This window comes from Saccopteryx bilineata, chromosome 4 (genome assembly GCF_036850765.1).
Source record: "Saccopteryx bilineata isolate mSacBil1 chromosome 4, mSacBil1_pri_phased_curated, whole genome shotgun sequence".
Lineage (NCBI taxonomy): Eukaryota > Metazoa > Chordata > Mammalia > Chiroptera > Emballonuridae > Saccopteryx > Saccopteryx bilineata.
In genome coordinates this window covers 207907910-207930491 of record NC_089493.1, presented here as the reverse complement: position 1 = coordinate 207930491, position 22582 = coordinate 207907910, and the positions used below count along the sequence as shown (strand labels likewise).

General features: G+C 38.5%; 1 protein-coding gene across 4 annotated transcripts in view; it reads right to left on the bottom strand.

Moving 5' to 3' along the window:
• Positions 1–714: 714 nt before the first annotated feature.
• The window catches only part of ATG10 (autophagy related 10), a 446721-nt gene continuing 424853 nt past the window's right edge, over positions 715–22582 (bottom strand). For all 4 annotated transcript variants that reach the window (XM_066273721.1, XM_066273720.1, XM_066273719.1 and 1 more), the window contains 3 exons: positions 5053–5150; positions 4281–4396; positions 715–3956 (listed from right to left, as the gene is read on the bottom strand). In XM_066273721.1, coding sequence (XP_066129818.1) covers positions 4297–4396; positions 5053–5150 — 198 coding nt within the window. In that variant the 3' untranslated portion in view covers positions 715–3956; positions 4281–4296. The remainder of the gene's footprint in view (positions 3957–4280; positions 4397–5052; positions 5151–22582) is intronic.

The following is a 22582-nucleotide window of genomic DNA, read 5'->3' as shown; positions in this document are numbered from 1 at the left end:
GGTATGTGCAGTGTGCATAGGGATTTGTTCATAGTTTTTTTTATAGTCTGGCCCTCCAACGGTCTGAGGGACAGTGAACTGGCCCCCTGTGTAAAAAGTTTGGGGACCCCTGGTATAAATGAATACATGTGAGTTTTCAGTTGTTTAAAAATAATGGGACTTGGTGATCTCTAATATCACTTTCAGCTCTAATGCTACGGGATACCTCAAACAGGGCTGTATTACCGCTAGGTGTCGCTATTGACAACATAAAGGTTGAACAAAAGCAGGGGCTTTAAATTACCGCTTGAAAGAAGACTACCAAATTTAAGAATAGAGCCTGACCTGTGGTGGCGCAGTGGATAAAGTGTCAACCTGGAAACACTGAGGTTGCCGGTTCAAAACCCTGAGCTTGCCTGGTCAAGGCACATATGGGAGTTGATGCTTTCTGCTCCTCTCCCCTTCTCTCTCTCTCTCTCTCTCTGCCCTCTCTATAATGAATAAATAAAAATAAAATCTTAAAAAAAAGTATATTTAAAAAAAAAAAGAATAGAAATGTGAAAGCACTTTTATAATAAAGTCCTATAAAAATCCAGAGGGGTAGCTGCAGGGACCAATGTACATATTAAAGTACTCCAGTGCTATGTGCATAATAACAGTTCAATACTTCTTATATCTTTCTAGAACAACTTTCAGCAACCTACTGGTCAGCAATATAAGGAAGAAAGAAGAGTCTTAGAATTAGAAGGGAGTTTATTTATCTACTAGTTTTCAAATCAGTTTGTTCTCTGAAGTTAGAAATACAATTTCATCACAACCTAGTAAACACACACATATCCACAGGTAGAGATACATATTTGATGTAGTTAAAACCAAAGCTTCACAAAACAAATAATATTCTTACATGTGCAATACACTTTATCCTATGGCTTTGTGAAATAATAGAATATGTATGTATTGGTCTCTGCCCCAGCTCCTGGCGCAGAGCTCCTTAAACCCTGTAATTTCCTAAGTGATAAGAACACTAGGGGCATGTTTTGTTCTATCTTGTCTTTGACTCCAGTTCCTGACACAGAGCTCCTAAATCCTTCAAATTTCTTAGGTGATAGGAATGTCATTTATTCTAATGAGGCAACTGTTGGTGGGCTCCTGGATGGCTTCAGGATGGGGGCTGGTCATCACCAGAAAAACCAAGCTCTTATTAGAAGCTTGGAACTTTCAACCCCATTCCCCATCACTAGGGAAGAGGAGAGGCAACAGAAATGGAGTGAGTGACCAGTTATGCCAATGCGAGGACGCCTCTATAAAATCCCCAAAGCACAGGGTCAGAGGGCTTCTAGGACGGTGAATGCATCTGCGTGCCAGGACTCTATGGGGCAGAGCTCCTGCACTGGGGACTCTTCAGGATGTTGCCTTATATATGTCTTCATCTTCCTGTTTGTCACGTTCTTTATTATATAATAAACCAGTAAACGTGTTTCCTTGAGAACTATGAGCCATTCTAGCAAATTATTGTACTGAAGGAGGGGGTATTGGGAACTCCAATTTAAGTCTGGTTGGTTAAAAGTACAGATGACAACCTAGGACTTGAGACTGGAGTCTCAAATGGGGGTGTCTCATGGGATTGAACTCTTGACCTATAAGACCTGATGCAAACTCCAGGTAGACAGCATCAGGGACTGACAGAACTGAATTATATGGTAGGACAACTAGCTGGTGTCACAGAATTGTCTGATGTGTGGAAAACCCAAACATCTGGTGTCAGAAGTGTGGCAGTGGTGTGAGGGTAAAGGGAGGTCACAGGGAGTGTTTCTCCCAGATATTCTATTTCATTAAAAAATACTAGTTATAAAGTAAATTGATTTCACTTCATCCAATACACTTCCTTCTATTTAATACAGTAAGAGACAGAGGCTCAGAGAGCACAGTGACTCGCCCAGGTAAACAGTAAGTCAGGACTCAGGCCTCTGGGGACAGGAGCATGTGTGTTTTGGAAGGCTCTGGACACAACTGAAAACCGCTCTTGGCATCCTCCCAGCCTCTGCACTCCTGTCCCTTCTAAAGCCAATGAGCTAGTACCTGCTGGTGGAAAAACTGATAGTGGGTGCGTGGTTAGTTTTATGCAGTAGTCATTTTAAAATTATAGGTTCTTTCTAAAATGCAAATGTGATTACTTTAACTACTCGAATTCACATTCTCATTTTGCAAATGAGGAAGCAGAGGACTGAAGGGCTGAAGCAATGTTTCCAAGGTCACAGGAAAAGCAGAGTTTAGGAGACTGCCTGCTTGCAGATTTAACCAGCCTTACTTCTGACTGACCGGGCTCTATTAGCTAGAGAGGAAACCAGAGGAAAATGTCCTCATATTCCAGAGAAAGAACTGTTACTTTGACAAACAAATTTCTTTCCAATGTTAGCTGGGATGACAGTTATATAACTGCATTTTTAAAAACAAAAATTTTTATCCACCAAAAATAAAAGTTTTTTTTTTTAAGTGAAAAACAATCTGAAAAGAAATAGAGCTGTCGAGGAAAGGGACCCACACAGGGAAGGGGTCTCTATAACCCACAGGAGTGAATCAGAACTTCTTCCACCATGCATGAATTTTCAGGTCCCATCAATTACAGAAAAAAAAAATTTTAACTTATAAAAGAAAATACACACTGGCCCCAAACTGATAGGCTACTATCATCTCAGAATCTGTTAGCAAAAGATAACTAATATTTCCAGACCAGTACATAATCCAGCTGAAATATATATATATATATACACACACATATATATTTAACCCCAGAAATGACCTGCTGAGAAATCTGTTTTTACATTAGAAAGAGTGGGGGGAAATCCCTTAGAGAAATTGGAAAGTTAAGTGGTAAATACCAAAATGCCCAGCAAGCATGTAAGCAGGCTCTCATCCCAGCATGAATATTTGCAGCTCAGCATTTAAAAATTTACTTTAGCTTTTCTAGCAGTCAGGATTAACCCTTTCTCTACTTCCACTCCGTCTGGTCTTGAGAGTTCAGCCCTTACCAACAGACTGGAAGAGCTGTGACAGTTCTCTTTCATTCACCAGCAGATCAGCCCCTCACCCTAACCACTTACCCTGGGGCCACCTTGTGAACAAACGTCTCTTGGACTGCCTTGCTATCAGGAAGTCTTGGGGCGATACCCAGATCCCCATTAGGAAGTCAGTCCAACTTGTTGGAGAGATATATAGAATCTGAAAAGACCTGTTGGAGACCAAAACTGCAAATAAATGCCACACTAAAAGCACATCCAGACCAGAATTCCCCCCGGAGCCTGTGCGTCAAAATCGCCCAGAGAAGCTGTTTCGGAAGCTGGTGGCCAGCCTGTGTACTGGTAAAAGAGCCCCAGGTGATTCTAGAGTGCATCTCGGACTAACAGACACTAAACTAGATGCTCTAAAGAGCTGACTGCATTTTTCGCTTATTTTCAGAACCTAGCAAGTTAAAATGAAAGCCAAAACAGCAACTCCTACCTAAAAACTGTCCAGATTAGGTCCATCTTAAGACCTTACTGGCAAGTCAATTTACTGGCAGACTGGATAAATAACAATAAAGTGTAAGAAAGGAGAGCATTTCATGAATACAGGTATAATACTTTACAATATTTTTTCATGTATTAATGACCTCACGTGGTGCTCACAGCAACTCTGTTGACATATCTTGTTATTCTCATACTAAAGATGAAGAAAACGAGGCTCAGAGACAGGAAGGGATAGCTTGAAAATGCCCTAATGATGTTTCTATTATCAAGTTAGATTCAGTTTCTGGTTCTTCTACATATGTGGTATATCAGCTGCTGCAGACATTTGCTTCCAAGGGGAAAAAAAATTCACGTCAAAATCTTGGTGAGCTGAAAACTCCAGGCATTGGTCCTATTAAGACCAGGGTCAGCCACATAAACTTCCAGCGTTCTTCTTGCTGTAATTTCTAAGCTTTCACTTAATAGGAGAATCTGAAGAACAAGAACAAAATAAAAACGAAGAAAATAAAAGAAGGTTAACTGAGCAGTAAAGACTTATTTCATGAATATCAATTCTAAAATAAAACCACTCTGTCCTTTGTTGCATGAGTGTCACTTATAGCAAAGTAAAATGCTTCCTAAATAATTGGGTGCAGGTTGGTTGGAAAATTTTAAGAAACAAATAAGTGATTGGCCTATTAAACATGAAAGCTAAATTAATATATGGTGGGGCCAGCGCAGACAATGTACGGAAGTGCAACAGAGACACCGGATCTTTTTAACAGCAAAATATTCAGTCCAGCCTTTCCTTTTTACCTGGTCAACAGACACTTCATTCATCCTGAGGTGCTGCTCTGGCATAACTCAGAGGTAGATTCAGCCCAACAACTGGCCCAACAAGGCTCAGCCAAGACATGATGTAGTTGACATTTCTGGGAAACAAGTGAAAATACAGGCAATTCTAATGTTTCCATTGTAGTTTGGATGAATACTAGAAAATCAGTTATCAACAATAAAAAGAAACAAAGCTTTCTTCAAAGATGTGTGCTTAACTCTTGAAATCCCAGCGTTTCCAAATGCCAGTCCCATTGCTTGTCAAGGACTCAAGCTCCAAAAACACTGTGAGGGTCCCTCAATAAGGTGGTTGAAGGCAGTGGGACTCTAGACTCCCCTTGATGATTCCAATTTTACATTAAAATTTATAGCATTTGCTAAGGTAGTAGAATGCAGTGATGAAGAGCCAGCTCTAAGGCAAAATGCCTGGTTTATCAATTCTGAAGTCCCAGTTCCACCACTTAACTAGCTTTGTGACCTTGGCTGAATCATTTAACCCTTCTTGGCTTTAGCTTCCTCCTCTGTAAACTGGGTAAAATAATAGAACTCAGCTCATAGGGGCATTATAAAAACCCAATGCATTAATATATCTAAAATAGAACCGCGCCTAGCACACAGTAAAAATCAATAAATGTTAGCCATTATTATTATTACAAAGAATATTTCTTTTTTAGCTTAGCTTTCAGAGTCATATAAAGAGATTTACACTTTTAAAGTAAGAGCTAAAGCCAATGTATCTTGATGGTGTTCTTACCTATTGATTTTCTGAGAATTCTTTAACACGGGAGTCATGAATTCAGTCGTCTTGCAGGGATGAAGTACAAAAAAGGGTTGCCCAAGAACAGGGTGCTCCTGTGAGGATCGGGTCGGCCCAGACAGACAGTGTGAGTTAGTTTGAAAAGCATCAAAGTACATAATCTGGTTTACTCCTTTAACATAAAGGTTTGCTTTTAAATCCCAAGTAATCAAATTAAGATACAAATTGATTTCATTTTTGAAACGTAATTTATAATTAAAATATGAGAAGTTGGTGTGAGATGGAGTTACACATTGCTAAAGTAGCCCAGTCAATTAGAGGAGGGCACATGACTTTGTTTATTCAAGAGAAACTGTAGATAACTTTTTACCAGTTCCCTCTAACTCCTTGTCAGCTAGTGTTTCCCTCTGGTCTTTACTTATTCTTCAGTCTTTCTCCAAGAACATCTGTGAAGCCCAGTTAGCTTGACCACCTCAGCAATGTATTTCATTCATCTCTTTGTTAGTGGCAATGGGACCAAAATAATTCACATAAATTTTGTAAACATGTTGATTGTTTCAGGCTTCAGTGTATTCATTGCTAATGGGCACAAGTTCAGTGGGCAGAACAGGCTCGCAGAGAAGGGAGGGAGAATGGCTTGCATTATTTAAGTTGCATTATTTAACTCTATTTCTGAGTTTCTCTGTTTATCTGTTTCTCTCCTTCTGTCTCTCCCAAGTTTATAGGGATGTTTCTGTAAAAAGTTCATACAGTGGAACTCCATTGCCTTTATAAGAGAACAACTATATACAAGATATAGCTCAGACTGCTGCCAGGTTAGGGATGTGGACATCATTTGGCAAGCAATGAGGAGCCTTCAAAGGTTTCTATGTAGTGAATGACCTATGCACAAATTCTACCAAAACAAAAACAGTGAGTGATAATAAATTTATTGCGCATTTACATTATGGATTAAACATTATGCCAGAGACTGCAACTTCAAATACTGCTGTGCTATACATGTTTGTGTCCCCCCAAATTCATATGTTGACATCCTAAAGCATAATGTGATGGTATTAGGAGGAGGGGCCTTTGGGAGGTGACTAGTCAGGAGAGTGGCACCCTCAGGAATGAGATTAAGGACCTTAAAAAAGAGGCTCCATTCAGTATTTGTCTTTCTCTGTCTGACTTATTTCAGTTAGCATAGTACTCTCTAGGTCCATCCATATTGTCACAAATGGCAATATTCCATTCTTTTTTATGGCCAAGTAATATTTCCAATATATATGCCACCTCTTCTTTATCTATTCATCTACCAATGGACACCAAGGTTGCTTATATAACTTGGCTATGTATTATAAATAATGCTGTAATAAATATAGGAGTAATAAATATAGAAGTGTAATTTCATTTATATGTGGAATCTAAAAAAACAAAATGAACCACCAGCAACAAAAAACAGAAACAGAGTCACAGATACAGAGGCCAAATTAATAGTTGCTAGAGGGGAGGGGGATGGATAATAAGGGTGAAGATGAATAGGAGGTACAAACTTTCAGTTACAAAATAAGTCACGGGATGAAATGTACAGCATAGGGAAAGTAGTCAATAATATAATAGCTGTATGGTTACAGACTGTGGTGATCACATCATAATGTATATAAATGTCAAATCACTCTGTTGTACACCTGAAACTAATATAATACACTGCTCACAAAAATGAGGGGATCAGGGAACATGCAGATATTGCAGTACTTTCAGCCTTTTATACAGTGTATTTTCACCAATGAAATAAGAGTTGGTTTTGCATCTCATTTGCATAATTGAATGCCTTTCTTTGACTTATCGTTTGCTTTTCTGATGTTCTTGTTTAATAAAAAAATCAAATTTTTTTATATTGCTTCATATTTATTTTGAAATATCCCTTAATTTTTGTGGGCAGTATATTATATATCAACTATCCTTTAATAATTAATAAATTTTTTTTAAAAAGAGGCTCCAAAGAGTAGACGTGCCCCTTTCCACCACATGAAGACATGCCGAGAAAACAGGCTGCACTCTGATCTCACTCAGAGGCCCAGCCTCCAGAACAATGAGACCTAAGTTTCTGTGTTTACAAACTATCCAGTCTGTGGTGTGTTGTTATAGCAGCCCAAAGAAACTAAGACAGATATCTACAAAGACCATGCAGGTGACCTGAAGTTGCCAGGCCAGCTAAGCCCGCCGGCAGGGCCTGTGGGGGACGGGAGAGTGTGCCCAGCCGAGCCTGGGCATGCTACCCTGCTCTAGTCAGTGTGACATGTGAGAATGCAGGTTCAGTATGCCAGGCCTTCTCATTTGTCAAAATAACCTAGAAATCCAGATTTTTATGTAAAACCTCCTAAATTTAAATGTTGACACAATTTTTAAAAAACGTATTGCAGGCCAAATAAAACAAGCCTGTGGGCTAGCTTAGGATGGGGGCAGCCTGCCTGCTCCTGGTCCTCCTCCTCGCAGCCCATCCAGGTGAAGTTGAGCTCAGGACTCTCCATAAGGAGGGTTACTGTGCTCATTTCTGCTGCCCCGTCTCACCAGCCCCAAACATTCATGCCTGCCTATGTGTGCACACACCGACTCACAGAAATGGGAGGGACAGTTCCTCTTCTATCGGAGACACTGGGTACAGGGATTTCGAGCTATATACGTGTGGGGAGGGTTAAGTTATCCACTAGGTGTGGACTGGTATTATGTCTCCCTGAGAGCCACGTGCAGATGTCTTTGCGGTAGACTGATTCTCACAGTGGAGCCTAAGCTCCCTCTCTCCAGCACATCCCTAACCAGACCCCCCAGTCACAGCCCAGATGTGTTAGGCCTCTCTCTGGCAAGTCCTCCTGTCCAATTCATTCTGGCTTCCCTTACCTGCCTTAAATTAATGTTTATTCATTAAACACCTCTCTATTGATCATCTGTTATGTATCTGCCAAGAACAGTTCTGGATATAGTTATACAGATCACTGTATCTCGAAGATAAAGTCCTTGATCTCATGGAACTTACTTCCATTGCAGAAGACCGACAATAGACACAAAGAACAAATAAATAAACAAGATAATCCAGATACTAATAAGTGCTGCGAAAGAAAGAAAATGGAGTAACATGATTCTGCAGGGACTGTGCTAAGGCATTGATTTGGTGAAAGGGAAGGCTTTACTGAAGGAAAGATCTTGAAACAGAGATCAGAATGACAAGAATAAAACAACAGTGCAGAGGCCTGGGGACAAGTGGTGAGGGCAGAAGTGTAAACGGGAATGAGCACAGGAAATATGCATAGAAAATGCAAACTAACTTCAGGATTATTCTGGACTAAAATAATAACTGCTGGAGGGTTGAGATTTAAAAAGCCAAATTTACTCTAAATTCTTTTTGAATTACTATGTAGTAACCAATAGAAAGCAATGAAGAGCTGTAACCAAAACTTACTGATGAGAAGATATATTAACTTCTTTAATCAAATGGAAACTAGACCTGCCAAGATGGCATCAGATAGAAATGGCCCGAATGGGCAGTCAGCTCAATCTCAGCTCCTCCACTCATCCTTGAGACTCCTCTCCCCTTGGCGACCCCTGACAATTACCACAGCCACTTTCAGGCTCGTGGGGAAACTCCAGCTTATTAAAAACTCAAGTCCAAGCCCACGGCTGAGGCAGAGGGACTCTTCAAACAAAACTGTGAAAAGCCTGGGAATACTGAAAGGAAAATAAACACACACAGCAGCAGGTGTCACAATACTAGGAGTCCCAGGCCCAAGGGGGACACTAGGAAGAGCCCATGCCTGTGCCCTTCCTCCTGGCCTGCATGCTGAATGGAAGCACTCACAACCACCACCCAAGCCTGTGTCTGAGAATCTTAGCACGTCATACTCAGGTTTTCTTAATGACTTGGTGGCTGTCATAAGGAGTGGCTTCATCATAGAGTAAAGAACTTACTTCTTTATAAAACCTCAAAAGAGGAACCATATCTGGCCCTGGCCGGTTGGCTCAGTGGTAGAGCGTTGGCCTGGCATGCGGAAGTCCCGGGTTCGATTCCCGGCCAGGGCACACAGGAGAAGTGCCCATCTGCTTCTCCACCCCTCCGCCGCGCCTTCCTCTCTGTCTCTCTCTTCCCCTCCATTGGAGCAAAGATGGCCCGGGCGCTGAGGATGGCTCTGTGGCCTCTGCCCCAGGCACTAGAGTGGCTCTGGTCGCCACAGAGTGACGCCCCGGATGGGCGGAGCATCGCCCCCTGGTGGGCATGCCGGGTGGATCCCGGTCGGGCGCATGCGGGAGTCTGTCTGACTGCCTCCCCGTTTCCAGCTTCAGAAAAAAAAACAAAAAACAAAAAAAAAAAGAGGAACCATATCAGAATATAACATACATCCAAGAGAGATATGCACACTTGATATTTCAGGAGACCATTTCCTAAGCAGAAGTAGGCCCTGTAACTCTACTCATGTGATGCTGCTCAGTGAAGATTTGGACTTCTCTTCTACAAGTCATCTTTTGCTCAGTCCATACAGCAAGTGGATAAGAGCAGACATGGGCGCTGTCGTTATGACTGTGTGGAGTCAAGTTCTGCTCCAGTGCATAAGAGTTGTGAACTTTTGGGCAAACTCCTTCATCATTTTATGTCTCTAGTTCCTCATCTGATAAGTGGGACTAATAGTATCTAATTCATAGATTAATTATTATCCTTCAATGAGAAAATATCAGAAAAGTGTTAAAAATAGTGCCTGACATAATAAGCACATAGTTGGCTATTATTATTTAACCGATTGATATCTAACAGACAAGACAACTGGCACCCAGACATCCAGCATAAAGTGTATGAAAGCCTATAATATAGCCCAATTTCAATATCTAAAAACAAGAAGCTTCTATAGAGTTATGCAGAATGGTAAAAATATTACTGACCTATGTCTAAATGTTAGGAACACTTGACAACTGATTATAACTGAAGACAAGAGATGTCTTAGCAAAATAAATAAATAAGTAAATCTAAGTGAACATTTATGATGAGAACTGTCAATATATTGATATCCAGAAAGAAATTAATGAAAAATAATTTAAATGAACTTAAATTAAAACGAAATCTCAGGTACTTCAAAGTACTTCAGTAATATACATTTTAATATTAATTTTTCCTCACACAACCTAAAAACTATCATATTAGCATTTAAGGTTATGTTCTAATACAATAAAATACATGGTAATGCTCATGTGAAATAGCTTTTTAAATAATAGAGACTTTCATACTTTAAAAGCACCTTTAGGAACAGTTTGGACATCTCTTTAATGCATATTTAGTCATCTGGAAAAAAAGAACTTATACTTTTTAAAATCATTTACTGTAAATTTATATCTGTGTAATTAGACAGAATATATTAACATGAAAAACTCTTTAAAAATTAAAAGTTTAAACTGGATTTTAAATTATATATTTTTGGAAAGATGCTTTTGGTTTTAAAAAGCTAAGCAAAAATAAAAAATAAAAAAATAAAAAGCTAAGCTATGCTGTGTTGATCCACTTACAATAGGAATTATAGTATGGTATATTTGTATAATCTTTTACGAATAGTTCTATAAATAGATAAGAACAGGAGTAGACTTCCAACTATAGTAGAATGCAGAGGTCAGCACAGCTTCTCCCTTAATAAGAAGTATAAAATTGAAAAACTACCAAAAAAAAATTCCAGACTGCGAAAATCAACCAAAGGCAAATAAAAATTTAAAAAGTATTTTAATTCATGAAAAGCTGCTAGCACTTCAAGTTAGAAACATAGAGTCTGCAGTCTGCTGGCCTAGAAATACCTTCATATCCCTCCCCACCCCCACTAGCTCCAGCACAGGGCAGTCTTAATCAGGAGGAGCTGGCCCACTGGAGGACAGTGGCTGTGCAGCCAGTGGGGCTGACCTGATCTCCACAGACAGTGAAAATCACTTCCCTGTGGCGCTGGCAATAAAAATAGCAAAATCAGTACTAAATGACAAGTTAAAAACCACAGTTCTGCTAGCCAGATGTTGCAATCTCATTTGAGACAAGCAGCAAACCATCCAAAAATTTAATGGGGAGATTCTGAAGAGGAGACAGTTGTAGAAGGGCTAGGTAGTTCCTCAGGTGTCCCAGACTGACGGAACTACACACATGTGCAGGGGAGATAGAGATGGCCTGATGGAGAGTAAAAGCTGACATGAACTTGAACAATAACTGAAGTGTGCTCCCAAACCCCTCACACACATTCATCGGAAAAGGATGGAAGATTTACAAGCTCTAGGTACTGAGCACAACCTCTGTTCAATTACTGACTAACCAGCAAGCTACACAGACTTAAGCTGGGTGACCTCAAGGAAGGGATCAAATATGAAAATAAGAATGAAAAACAAAATAACAAAGACATCAATGAACACACTTACAGAGAAGCAACTTCTGCAGATAAATCATAAGAAAGTTATGAAACAAGCAAACAAAATCAATAGCACAACAACTAAAAGACACCCCTCAGGGGAAAATGTTGGAATCCAGAATTGCTACAATATATTATCTAAAATGTCTAGCTTTCAAAGAAATTTGAGACATGTCATGGGCAAGTAAGTAAAGCCTAGGAAATACAGGCAGTAATACTGTGGTAACTACACGGTGCCCGTGGGCACTGGAAAGTATGTGGATTATCTAACCACTAAGTGTACTCCTGAAACTAATGCATTATAAAAACAATGATAACAAAATCACCTGACTCTGAGTGGGCCCAGATATTGGATTTACGAAGCATTCAAAGCAGCTATTATAACTTGTTTGGAAAAGTAAAAAAAAACAACCCATAAAACTGTTTAAAGATATAACTATGACAATGACCCTGCAAAAAGGTAATCTCACTCAATGAAACAAAATGGAAACTATAGAGTTGGAAAGTACCACACAAAAATAAAAAATTCACTAGATGGGTTCAGTAGTAGATATGATATGGCAGTAGAAAGAATGAATGAATTTAAAGATGTGTTAATATAAATTATTCAATCTGAAGGAAAGAAAAGAACAGAAGAAGAATGAACAGAGCCCAGAGACCTAGGGAACAATATTAAGCATACCAGAATATACATAACAGGAGTCTGGGAGAATAGGAGAGAGAGAGAAAGGGGCAGGCAAAATATTTGAAAAAATACTAGCTGAAAATCTCTAGAATTTGATTTAAAAATATTTAGTCTAATATTCATGAAGCACAACAAGCCCTAAGTAGAAACACAAAAGAGCCACAGGTAGATACATGATAGTTTACATAAAGCCAAAGAAGGAGAATACTGTCATGTTGGGTTTATAATCCATAGCAAAGGAAGGAGTAATGGAAATATATTAAACAAAGTTGCTATATTTTAGCTAATTTAAGTCAGTATAAACTTATGTTCCTATTGTTAGAATGTTTGTAAAGCTGTTGTTTTTATAAGAATTGGAACCCAGAGGGCCCTTCTTGTCCTTAAATAAATACTTTAAGTATGTTGTTAATCATGATCCCTCTTCTGGCAGTATGTCAAAAGTATTCATAATTAATGACCTGGTTAAACTGTATACAGTTAACACTCAATGCTTTCTTTCTCAAGTGTATCAGCTTCCCTTAGTTGTGGCAAATCAACCAAATCATTAAACTAGCCAGTCTTCAAATGCAGGTAGAAAACTAATTTTAAGATACTCAAAATAAATCCTGTTTCCAAATGTATAAGACTACTGAATACAGGCCTTGAATTATGAAGAATATAATAATGGCTATATAGAAAAATAAAAAGTTTTCCTCGTGTTATTAGAACTCATATATTCCCTCATTCATCCACTTATCAAATATTAAGTCTTATAATTTGATAATGATCTAACCCTAACTAAAGACAAAGGATCTGTAATTTTAAAATGTGCTCAAGTTTATGGATAACATTGCTGTAGCAGTGACAGAATTAGCTTTGCAACCCGAGCCAATACTAATTTTTCAGTCATTTTCAACCAGCTGATCCTGCAAGCCAAACAATTTGCATTTAAAGTAAGATACAGAATTTAAAAATAATTTGAAGCATTTGATCAGTGTAGACAATCAATCTGGATAATATTCTCCAAAAGTCATTTTTCTGCAATGGAGCTTTGTTAAGGTTCATACCATCAGGCAAGATTATCTTTATTTTTTACTTTCTCCCACAAACATCCAGAATCAGAGATGAAAGATGTCTGTAGTTGGTTTAGGAATTATGTGCTGGAGTTAAAAAAAAAATCTAAAATCCTACACCTTATTTGTTTAACATACCATTTTCAGATATGGAAGAACCTCAAAACTGTCAGGATCTTTTTAGTGGCATTTCTTAGATCAATTCAGAAGGTAAATTTATGTGCAAGTGCTGTCATTACTAATGAACTAATGCAAATCTGCACTGAGAAAAATGTCAGTGTGGAAATACAGCCAATGAACTGCATTAGGCTTACAACTCAATATACACTTCTACTGAACAAAGTTCTGCTGAATGGTTTTTCGTCAAAATAGAAATGATGGGTCAGATTTCTATCTCTGTAATTCCAGAAAAGTTGCTATATATAGGCACAGTCTCTTAGGGACTGTAATTTAGCAATGGTTAAATGTCTCATAAAGTAAGTCTGATCTGAATATTGGGAACTGGTTTCAGAACTATTAGAAATAACTATCACAAGGAAACGATAATACTGCACCTTCATTCGTACATCTAATAAGTATGAGTTACTTGGTTCATTTCTTAATATTTTGGCTCTCTGGAAGGGGACTAATATATTTTCATGTACTAAGCTTTCATCCAGTCTCATATTCTAGACAGATCAAATCTGCTTTCTACTCTGAGCACATTCCTTAGAAATGAAGAGCTGTCTCTCCCTCACCCTGCCCCTGTGAGCAGGGAGAGGGAAATGGGTATTGGGCATCTACCGTATGAGGCACTGTACTAAGTGCTGCATATGAGGTCACCTAGCCAAATAACTCTTTGACGAAGGCTTTATTATTGCCAGTTTGGAAAACAGGATCCAAGAGATTATGCTGAAAGTTATCCACGCGGTGCGGGCAGAGCAGCTGCAAAGCCCACACTCGTACACCGCGCCTCCTCACCCACTGACCAGTCGGTGTCGAGGGTGTTCTCTAGCTCCTCCCTAGTACACCTTTTCAAAATCTATTTTTTATTTAAAAATAATGTATTTTCATAAAATTATAAGACAAATTCATACAGAGAGTTCAGCAAACACAGAAAAGAACAAAAATAAAAGCAGGACAAGCTAAAACTGTCCCATTCAGATATAATTACTATTAGGTAAATTTCCTTTCAGACTTGTTATACACATACATTTGCAGTTTTCTGTTGCTTTTTATTCACTGAATATATACTTATTGAGTGCCTAGCATGTGCTACTCCCTGCCATATTGTGCTTTTTTTTTTTTTTTTAAAGTGAGAGAGATAGGGACAGACATTCAGGAAGGGAAAGATGAGAAGCATCAACTCATAGTTGTGGCACTTTAGTTGTTCATCGATTGCTTTCTCCTATGTGCCTTGATCGGGGCTCAGGCCAAGCCAGTGACCTCGGGCTCAAGCTAGAAATTCTGGGGTTCAAGCCAGAGACCTTGGGCTCAAGCCAGCAACCATGAGGTCATGTCTATGATCCCACACTCAAGCCAGTGACCCTGAGCTCAAGCTGGATGAGCCCTTACTCGAGCCAGTTACCTTGGGGTTTTGAATCTGGGTCCTCAGCACGCCAACTCGACACTCTATCTAATGTGCTACTGCCTGGTCAGGCATATGTGTTGTTCTGTTGATCTTCTATAAATATCTTTGTCTTCTGTTTTACCAATTTCTATACTTATATTTATTATTCCCTTCCATATATTTTGTTTGGATTTGTTTTGTCCTTATTCTTTTAATATTCCAATGGGCTTAAAAGAATATGCATAAAAATATATAATATTCAGTTGTTGGTTACAGTGCTTTCCATGTGTCATTAGCTCAAGTAAGGTAATTGTGCTGTTCACATCTTCTATATCCTCATCTGCTTGACTTACCAGTCTCTAAGAGAAGTTCAGACATCCCCTATAAGAGTTGATTTGTCCACTTCTGCTTATTGTTTGTCAATTTTTGCTTTATATATCCTGAAACTGTTATTTAAATACATAAAAGTATATCTTCCTAGAGAATAAAGCTTTAATGTGAAGTGATCACACTTAATCTCTGATTATAATTTCTGCCAAAAAAGGGCTTTTATCTGATATTATTATAGCCACACCAGTTTTCTATTTACCTTAAGCATTTTAAAAAATGATTTACCTTTCAATCTTTCTGTGGCCTATGTTTGAGGTATTTCATGTAAAAAGAACATAGATAACTTTTTAAAAAAAGAAATCCACCTTTACAATCTGTTTCTTAAATGAAGAGTTTAGTTCATTTAAAGGCTTTGTGATTACTGATAAAATTTGACTTCATTTCTTTCATCTTATTTTAGGCTTTTTACTTACTCTACTGTTAATGTTTTTTCTTGTGGTTTCCTTTTTATCCTCTTCAGTTGCTTTCTTTTGTATTGATTGAGTGTAGGCTCAAAAACATTTATTTTTTTCTGATTGCTTTTTCTTTTGGAAAAGTATGTTATATTTCTAAACTTTTAGTGGTTATTCCACAATTTTTAAGTAGATGTTTAACTCAATAAAATCCACAGATGGCTGACGTCACGGAAATGGCGCCGTGAGCAGCGCGTCCGACAGCTCTCCCCTAAATCACAACAAATTTATCAACTAGAAACAGAAAAATTTATCCTCGGAGCATTCCGGAGTTCCACACAAACTGATAGCGAAAGGACTGTTATCACTTGAATCTGAGAGACGAGGGTGTGGAGGAAGCTACCGCACGGGCATTCATTCAAGCCGCGAGGTTGTGCGCCTGGGGTGAGTCAGCCCATACTCGGGAGCCGCCGCGAGCCGCTGCCGGGAGCTGCCGCCACGAGCCGCTGCGAGCGGCCGCGGGAGCGTGCCCGGTCCGGTTGCAGAGCGAGCACCGCTAACGTTCCCAGGGGCCCGCGCACTGCGAGTGAGAGTCGCCAGCCACTGGTGCCCGGAGCACCCCATTTGCACGCGCGTGCCTTGGGCATTCCACACGCCCAGAGCACCCTACTGGCCCGCACACCCAGGGTGCCCAATTATCCTGCGCCTGGTGCGATCCAGCCGCCAGCGGCAGGGCGAGCGGGAGAGGCATCAGGGTGGTCTTCCCCTACTTGGGAGATTCTCTCCGTGGGCGGGGCACCTCACCCAGCCATTCAAGCTAACAATCAAGCGTTGGGGGAGGGGAGCGCACAGGCAGCCTAAAATACCTTCGGGAGCTCAGCTGCAACCCAATCACTGAAATTAGCTTAACCCATGAAATCTGTGCACCCTCGGTTCTAATTGATAAGATCTCTCTCAGTTCAGCGACCCAAGACAAGAGGCGTGATATCTTTTAGTGCCTCTCGCTAAAGGGGCGGGGGCAACTTCTGATTGATAGAGCCTCCATATTCAGGGATAAACGCTAACAAGAAGGACTTGGCAGATAATAAGATCTATACTACACTAGTCGCAAGCAGAGACTAGTGCCTCTTCTTCCCAGCAAAAACAGGCTACAAAGTGTGGAAAGCCTGGGTTGAGAGGTCCAACTAAATGATAGGCCCTGAACAGTCACCTTGACAACAATTGACTCCCACCCCCGCCTGATTACACTGGAGGCCCTGACTACCAGAGCCTTTCCCAAAGCCTTGCACTGAGTGGGGATAGAGTGGGGATTTCCCAGCTCTTTGAGCCTCTTACTCCCCAGGTAGAAGCAGTTGCAGCCTTATAGCTGGATCACCAGGCTGCTAATTCAGAAAGGGGGGACTAGGAGAGAGAATCCAGGAAAGCAAACTCTCTCATCGTTGGACCCTGCAAACGCCAACAAGCCTTGACTACCAGCAAGATTAAAGCCAATTATAGGACATTGCCATAAAATCCCATCAACTGCAAATCCCTACCTAAGTGTGACACAGGGGCAGAGCCTGGGGCACAGAGTCACCGACCAGGAAGAGGGAGAGAAAAGAAAAAGGAAGAAGTTAACCTCTCAAAATCAAGAAAAATCCACAGACTTTACAACTTGTTCCACTAATTTTTTTTGTTGTTGTTGTTGTTTGTTTCTTCTATCTTATTGCCTTTATTTCCTCCACCTCGGTCCTTCTATTCTCTACCCATCTTATGCTTCCCTTTTCTTTTTTTTTTTTTCCTTTTTTTCTTTATTCATTTTTAAAGAGGAGAGAGAGAGGGAGAGAGAGAGAGAGAAGGCGGGAGGAGCTGGAAGCATCAACTCCCATATGTGCCTTGACCAGGCAAGCCCAGGGTTTTGAACCAGCAACCTCAGCATTTCCAGGTCGATGTGTTATCCACTGCGCCACCACAGGTCAGGCGCTTCCCTTTTCTTGAACTACACTACCCATGAGTGTTACATTTTATTTCTCTTCTTCATCCTCACCCTTCTTTAAGGTTATACTCCAAAACACTTAACTCTCACTCTCTCCTCTTTTGTTTTTTTTTTGTTTGTTTTGCTTTATTTTGTTTTTTTTTCTTTTCCTTTTTATTTCTTCCTTCGTTTTTCTCTTTTTCTTATTTTTTCCTTTCTATTCGTTTTTTCTTCTCTCATTGTACTTTCCTCCCATTTAATCCTCAATCACGAACAAATTAGTTAATTTGGGACTCAAGGCTTTTTTTGGCTTTATTTTTCTTATTTGCTTTTGTTTTTATTTTTTTTTCTTGTTTGTTTATTTTTGGGGCATTTTGGGTCCTCCCAACCCAAGGTCTCCATTGTATTTAGTCTTCGCTCCACTTAATACAACAGATTTTTACTTATTATTTTTATTTTTTCTCTTCTTTATTATTCTTTTTTGGTCCTTTTTTCTGGTTCCCTCTAATCCCTCTCATTATATCTCTTAGTTGACCATCACTTACAAGCAAATCATCTTATGCTTGTCTAAGATTTTCTTCCTTTTTTTTTTTTTTTGCATTTAATAGGTCCCTACTCCCTTTTTTTTTTTTGACCCTTGAACTCTTCACCCCAAATCAGGCCCTGCATTATAGGCATGATATTTCCCTGAGGAGGGGAGAGGAGGGAAAGAGAAGAAAGAAAAAAGGGGGAAATAATAAATTATTACTGTTTTTTTTGTGGGGTGTTTTACCTTTTTTTTTATTTTTTATTTTTATTTTTACTTTTTACTCTTTATTAATTCTAATTAGTGCTATCAACAAGACCACCCTCAGATGCTGATAAGAAAGAGGAAATCGAATATTATGGATACAAAAGAAAGAGAGGTAACACAAATAGATGTGGAAAAATCTATGGAAAAAAGACTTAACATATTGGAAGCCTTGGAGCTAAATGACAGAGAATTTAAAATAGAAATCTTAAAAATACTCAGAGAGAAACAAGAAAACACAGAAAGGCAATATAGGGAGATCAGAAAACAACTCAATGAACACAAAGAATATATTACCAAGGAAATTGAAACTATAAAAACAAATCAAACAGAAATGAAAAACTCAATTCACGAGCTGAAAAACGAGGTAACAAGCTTAGCTAACAGAATAGCCCAGATTGAAGATAGGATTAGTGAAATAGAAGACAAACAACTTGAGGCACAACAGAGAGAAGAAGAAAGAGACGCAAAAATAATAAAAAACGAGAAAGCCCTACAGGAATTGTCTGACTCCATCAGAAAGAATAACATAAGAATAATAGGTATATCAGAGGGAGAAGAGAAAGAAAATGGAATGGAGAATATACTCAAACAAATAATAGACGAGAACATCCCAAGCCTGTGGAAGGAACTAAAGCCTCAAATTCAAGAAGCAAACAGAACACCGAGTTTTCTTAACCCCAACAAACCCACTCCAAGGCACATCATAATGAAGATGACACAAACCAATGACAAAGAAAAAATTCTCAAGGCAGCCAGGGAAAAGAAGAGTACAACATATAAAGGAAGGCCCATTAGATTTCATCAGATTTCTCAGCAGAAACTCTACAAGCTAGAAGAGAGTGGACCCCAATATTTAAAGCCCTGAAAGAGAGGAACTTTCAGCCAAGAATACTATACCCATCAAAGCTATCCTTCAAGTACGAAGGAGATATAAAAACATTCACAAATACAGAAAAGATGAGAGAATTTATCAGCAGAAAGCCCCCTCTCCAGGAAATACTAAAGGGGGTTTTCCAACCAGATTCAAAGAACAAAAGCAAACAACACCACAAGTAACAGCTCCACCAAGAACACAATAAAACCAAACTTAAACTGTGACAACAAAGGAAAAAAAGGGGGGAGAGGTTGGAGATTAACAGTAGCAAAGGACGATGAAGTGCAGAAATACTTATAAGATAGGGTACTACAATGAATATGGTAGGTACCCTTTTCATTACTTAATGGTAACCACCCTTAAAAAAACCACCACAAAAACACTTGACTTAAAAAAGGTAGCAACAGAGGAAAGAAGTATGGAACACAAACAAACAAAAACAAATGATAGAAAAACAAAAGAGAAGAATCAAACTAGATACAAAACTAACAGAAAGCAATTTATAAAATGGCAGTAGGGAACCCACAAGTGTCAATAATTACACTAAATGTAAATGGATTAAACTTACCAATAAAAAGACACAGAGTAGCAGAATGGATTAAAAAAGAAAATCCAACTATATGCTGCCTACAAGAAACACATCTAAGCAACAAGGATAAAAACAAATTCAAAGTGAAAGGCTGGAAAACAATACTCCAAGCAAACAACACCCAAAAAAAAGCAGGTGTAGCAATACTCATATCTGATAATGCTGACTACAAGACAGAAAAAGTACTCAGAGACAAAAATGGTCATTTCATAATGATTAAGGGGAAGTTGAATCAAGAAGACATAACAATCCTTAATATATATGCACCAAACCAAGGAGCACCAAAATATATAAGACAGCTACTTATTGATCTTAAAACAAAAACTAACAAAAATGCAATCATACTTGGTGACCTCAATACACCACTGACGGCTCTAGATCGGTCATCCAAACAGAGAATCAATAAAGATATAGTGGCCTTAAACGAAATACTAGAACACCTGGATATGATAGACATCTACAGGACACTTCATCCCAAAGCGACAGAGTATACATTTTTCTCTAGTGTACATGGAACATTCTCAAGAATTGACCATATGTTGGGCCACAAAGACAATATCAGCAAATTTAGAAAAATTGAAATTGTACCAAGCATATTTTCTGATCATAAAGCCTTGAAACTAGAATTCAACTGCAAAAAAGAGGGGGAAAACCCCACAAAAATGTGGAAACTAAACAACATACTTCTAAAAAATGAATGGGTCAAAGAAGAAATAAGCGCAGAGATCAAAAGATATATACAGACAAATGAAAATGAAAATACGACATATCAGAATCTCTGGGATGCAGCAAAAGCAGTGATAAGAGGAAAGTTCATATCACTTCAGGCCTATATGAACAAACAAGAGAGAGCCGAAGTAAACCACTTAACCTCACACCTTAAGGAACTAGAAAAAGAAGAACAAAGACAACCCAAAACCAGCCGAAGAAAGGAGATAATAAAAATAGGGGAGAAATAAATGAAATAGAGAACAGAAAAACTATAGAAAAAATCAATAAAACAAGGAGCTGGTTCTTTGAAAAGATCAACAAAATTGCCAAACCCTTGGCAAGACTCACCAAGGAAAAAAGGCACAGAACTCAAATAAATAAAATCCAAAATGAAAGAGGAGAGATCACCACAGACATCATAAATATACAAAGAATTATTGTAGAATACTATGAAAAATTATATGCCACCAAATACAACAATCTAGAAGAAATGGATAAATTCCTAGAACAATACAACCTTCCTAGACTGAGTCATGAAGAAGCAGAAAGCCTAAACAGACCAATCAGCAGGGAGGAAATAGAAAAAACTATTAAAAACCTCCCCCAAAATAAAAGTCCAGGCCCAGATGGTTATACTAGTGAATTCTATCAAACATTCAAAGAAGACTTAGTTTCTATTCTACTCAAAGTCTTCCAAAAAATTGAAGAAGAAGCAATACTTCCAAACACATTTTATGAGGCCAACATAACCCTCATACCAAAACCTGGCAAGGATGGCACAAAAAAAGAAAACTACAGACCAATATCTCTAATGAATACAGATGCCAAAATACTAAACAAAATACTGGCAAACCGAATACAACAACATATTAAAAAAATAATACATCATGATCAAGTGGGATTCATCCCAGAATCTCAAGGATGGTTCAACATACGCAAAACGGTTAACGTAATACACCATATCAACAAAACAAAGACCAAAAACCACATGATTTTATCAATAGATGCAGAAAAGGCTTTCGATAAAATACAACACAATTTTATGTTTAAGACTCTCAACAAAATGGGTATAGAAGGAAAATATCTCAACATGATAAAGGCCATATATGATAAACCATCAGCCAACATCCTATTAAACAGCATAAAACTGAGGACTTTCTACCTTAAATCAGGAACAAGACAGGGTTGTCCACTCTCTCCACTCTTATTTAACGTGGTGCTAGAAGTTCTGGCCAGAGCAATCAGACAAGACAAAGAAATAAAAGGCATCCATATCGGAAAAGAAGAAGTAAAGGTATCACTTTTTGCTGATGATATGATCCTATATATCAAAAACCCGAAGGACTCCACAAAAAGATTATTAGAAACAATAAACCAATACAGTAAGGTCGCAGGATACAAAATTAACATACAAAAGTCCATAGCCTTTCTATATGCCAACAATGAAATATTAGAAAACGAACTCAAAAAAATAATCCCCTTCACGATTGCAACAAAAAAAAATAAAATACCTAGGAATAAACATAACAAAGAATGTAAAGGACCTATATAATGAAAATTACAAAGCATTGTTAAGGGAAATCGAAAAAGATACAATGAGATGGAAAAATATTCCTTGTTCTTGGATAGGAAGAATAAATATAATCAAAATGGCCATATTACCCAAAGCAATATACAAATTTAATGCAATTCCCATCAAAATCCCTATGAGATTTTTTAAAGAAATGGAACAAAAAATCATCAGATTTATATGGAACTATAAAAAACCCCGAATAGCCAAAACAATCCTAAGGAAAAAGAATGAAGCTTGGGGCATTACAATACCTGACTTTAAACTATATTATAGGGCCACGATAATCAAAACAGCATGGTATTGGCAGAAAAATAGACACTCAGACCAATGGAACAGAATAGAAAGCCCAGAAATAAAACCACATATATATGGTCAAATAATCTTTGATAAAGGGGCCAACAACACACAATGGAGAAAAGAAAGCCTCTTCAACAAATGGTGTTGGGAAAACTGGAAAGCCACATGCAAAAGAATGAAACTCGACTACAGCCTGTCCCCGTGTACTAAAATCAATTCAAAATGGACCAAAGACCTAAATATAAGACCTGAAACAATAAAGTACATAGAAGA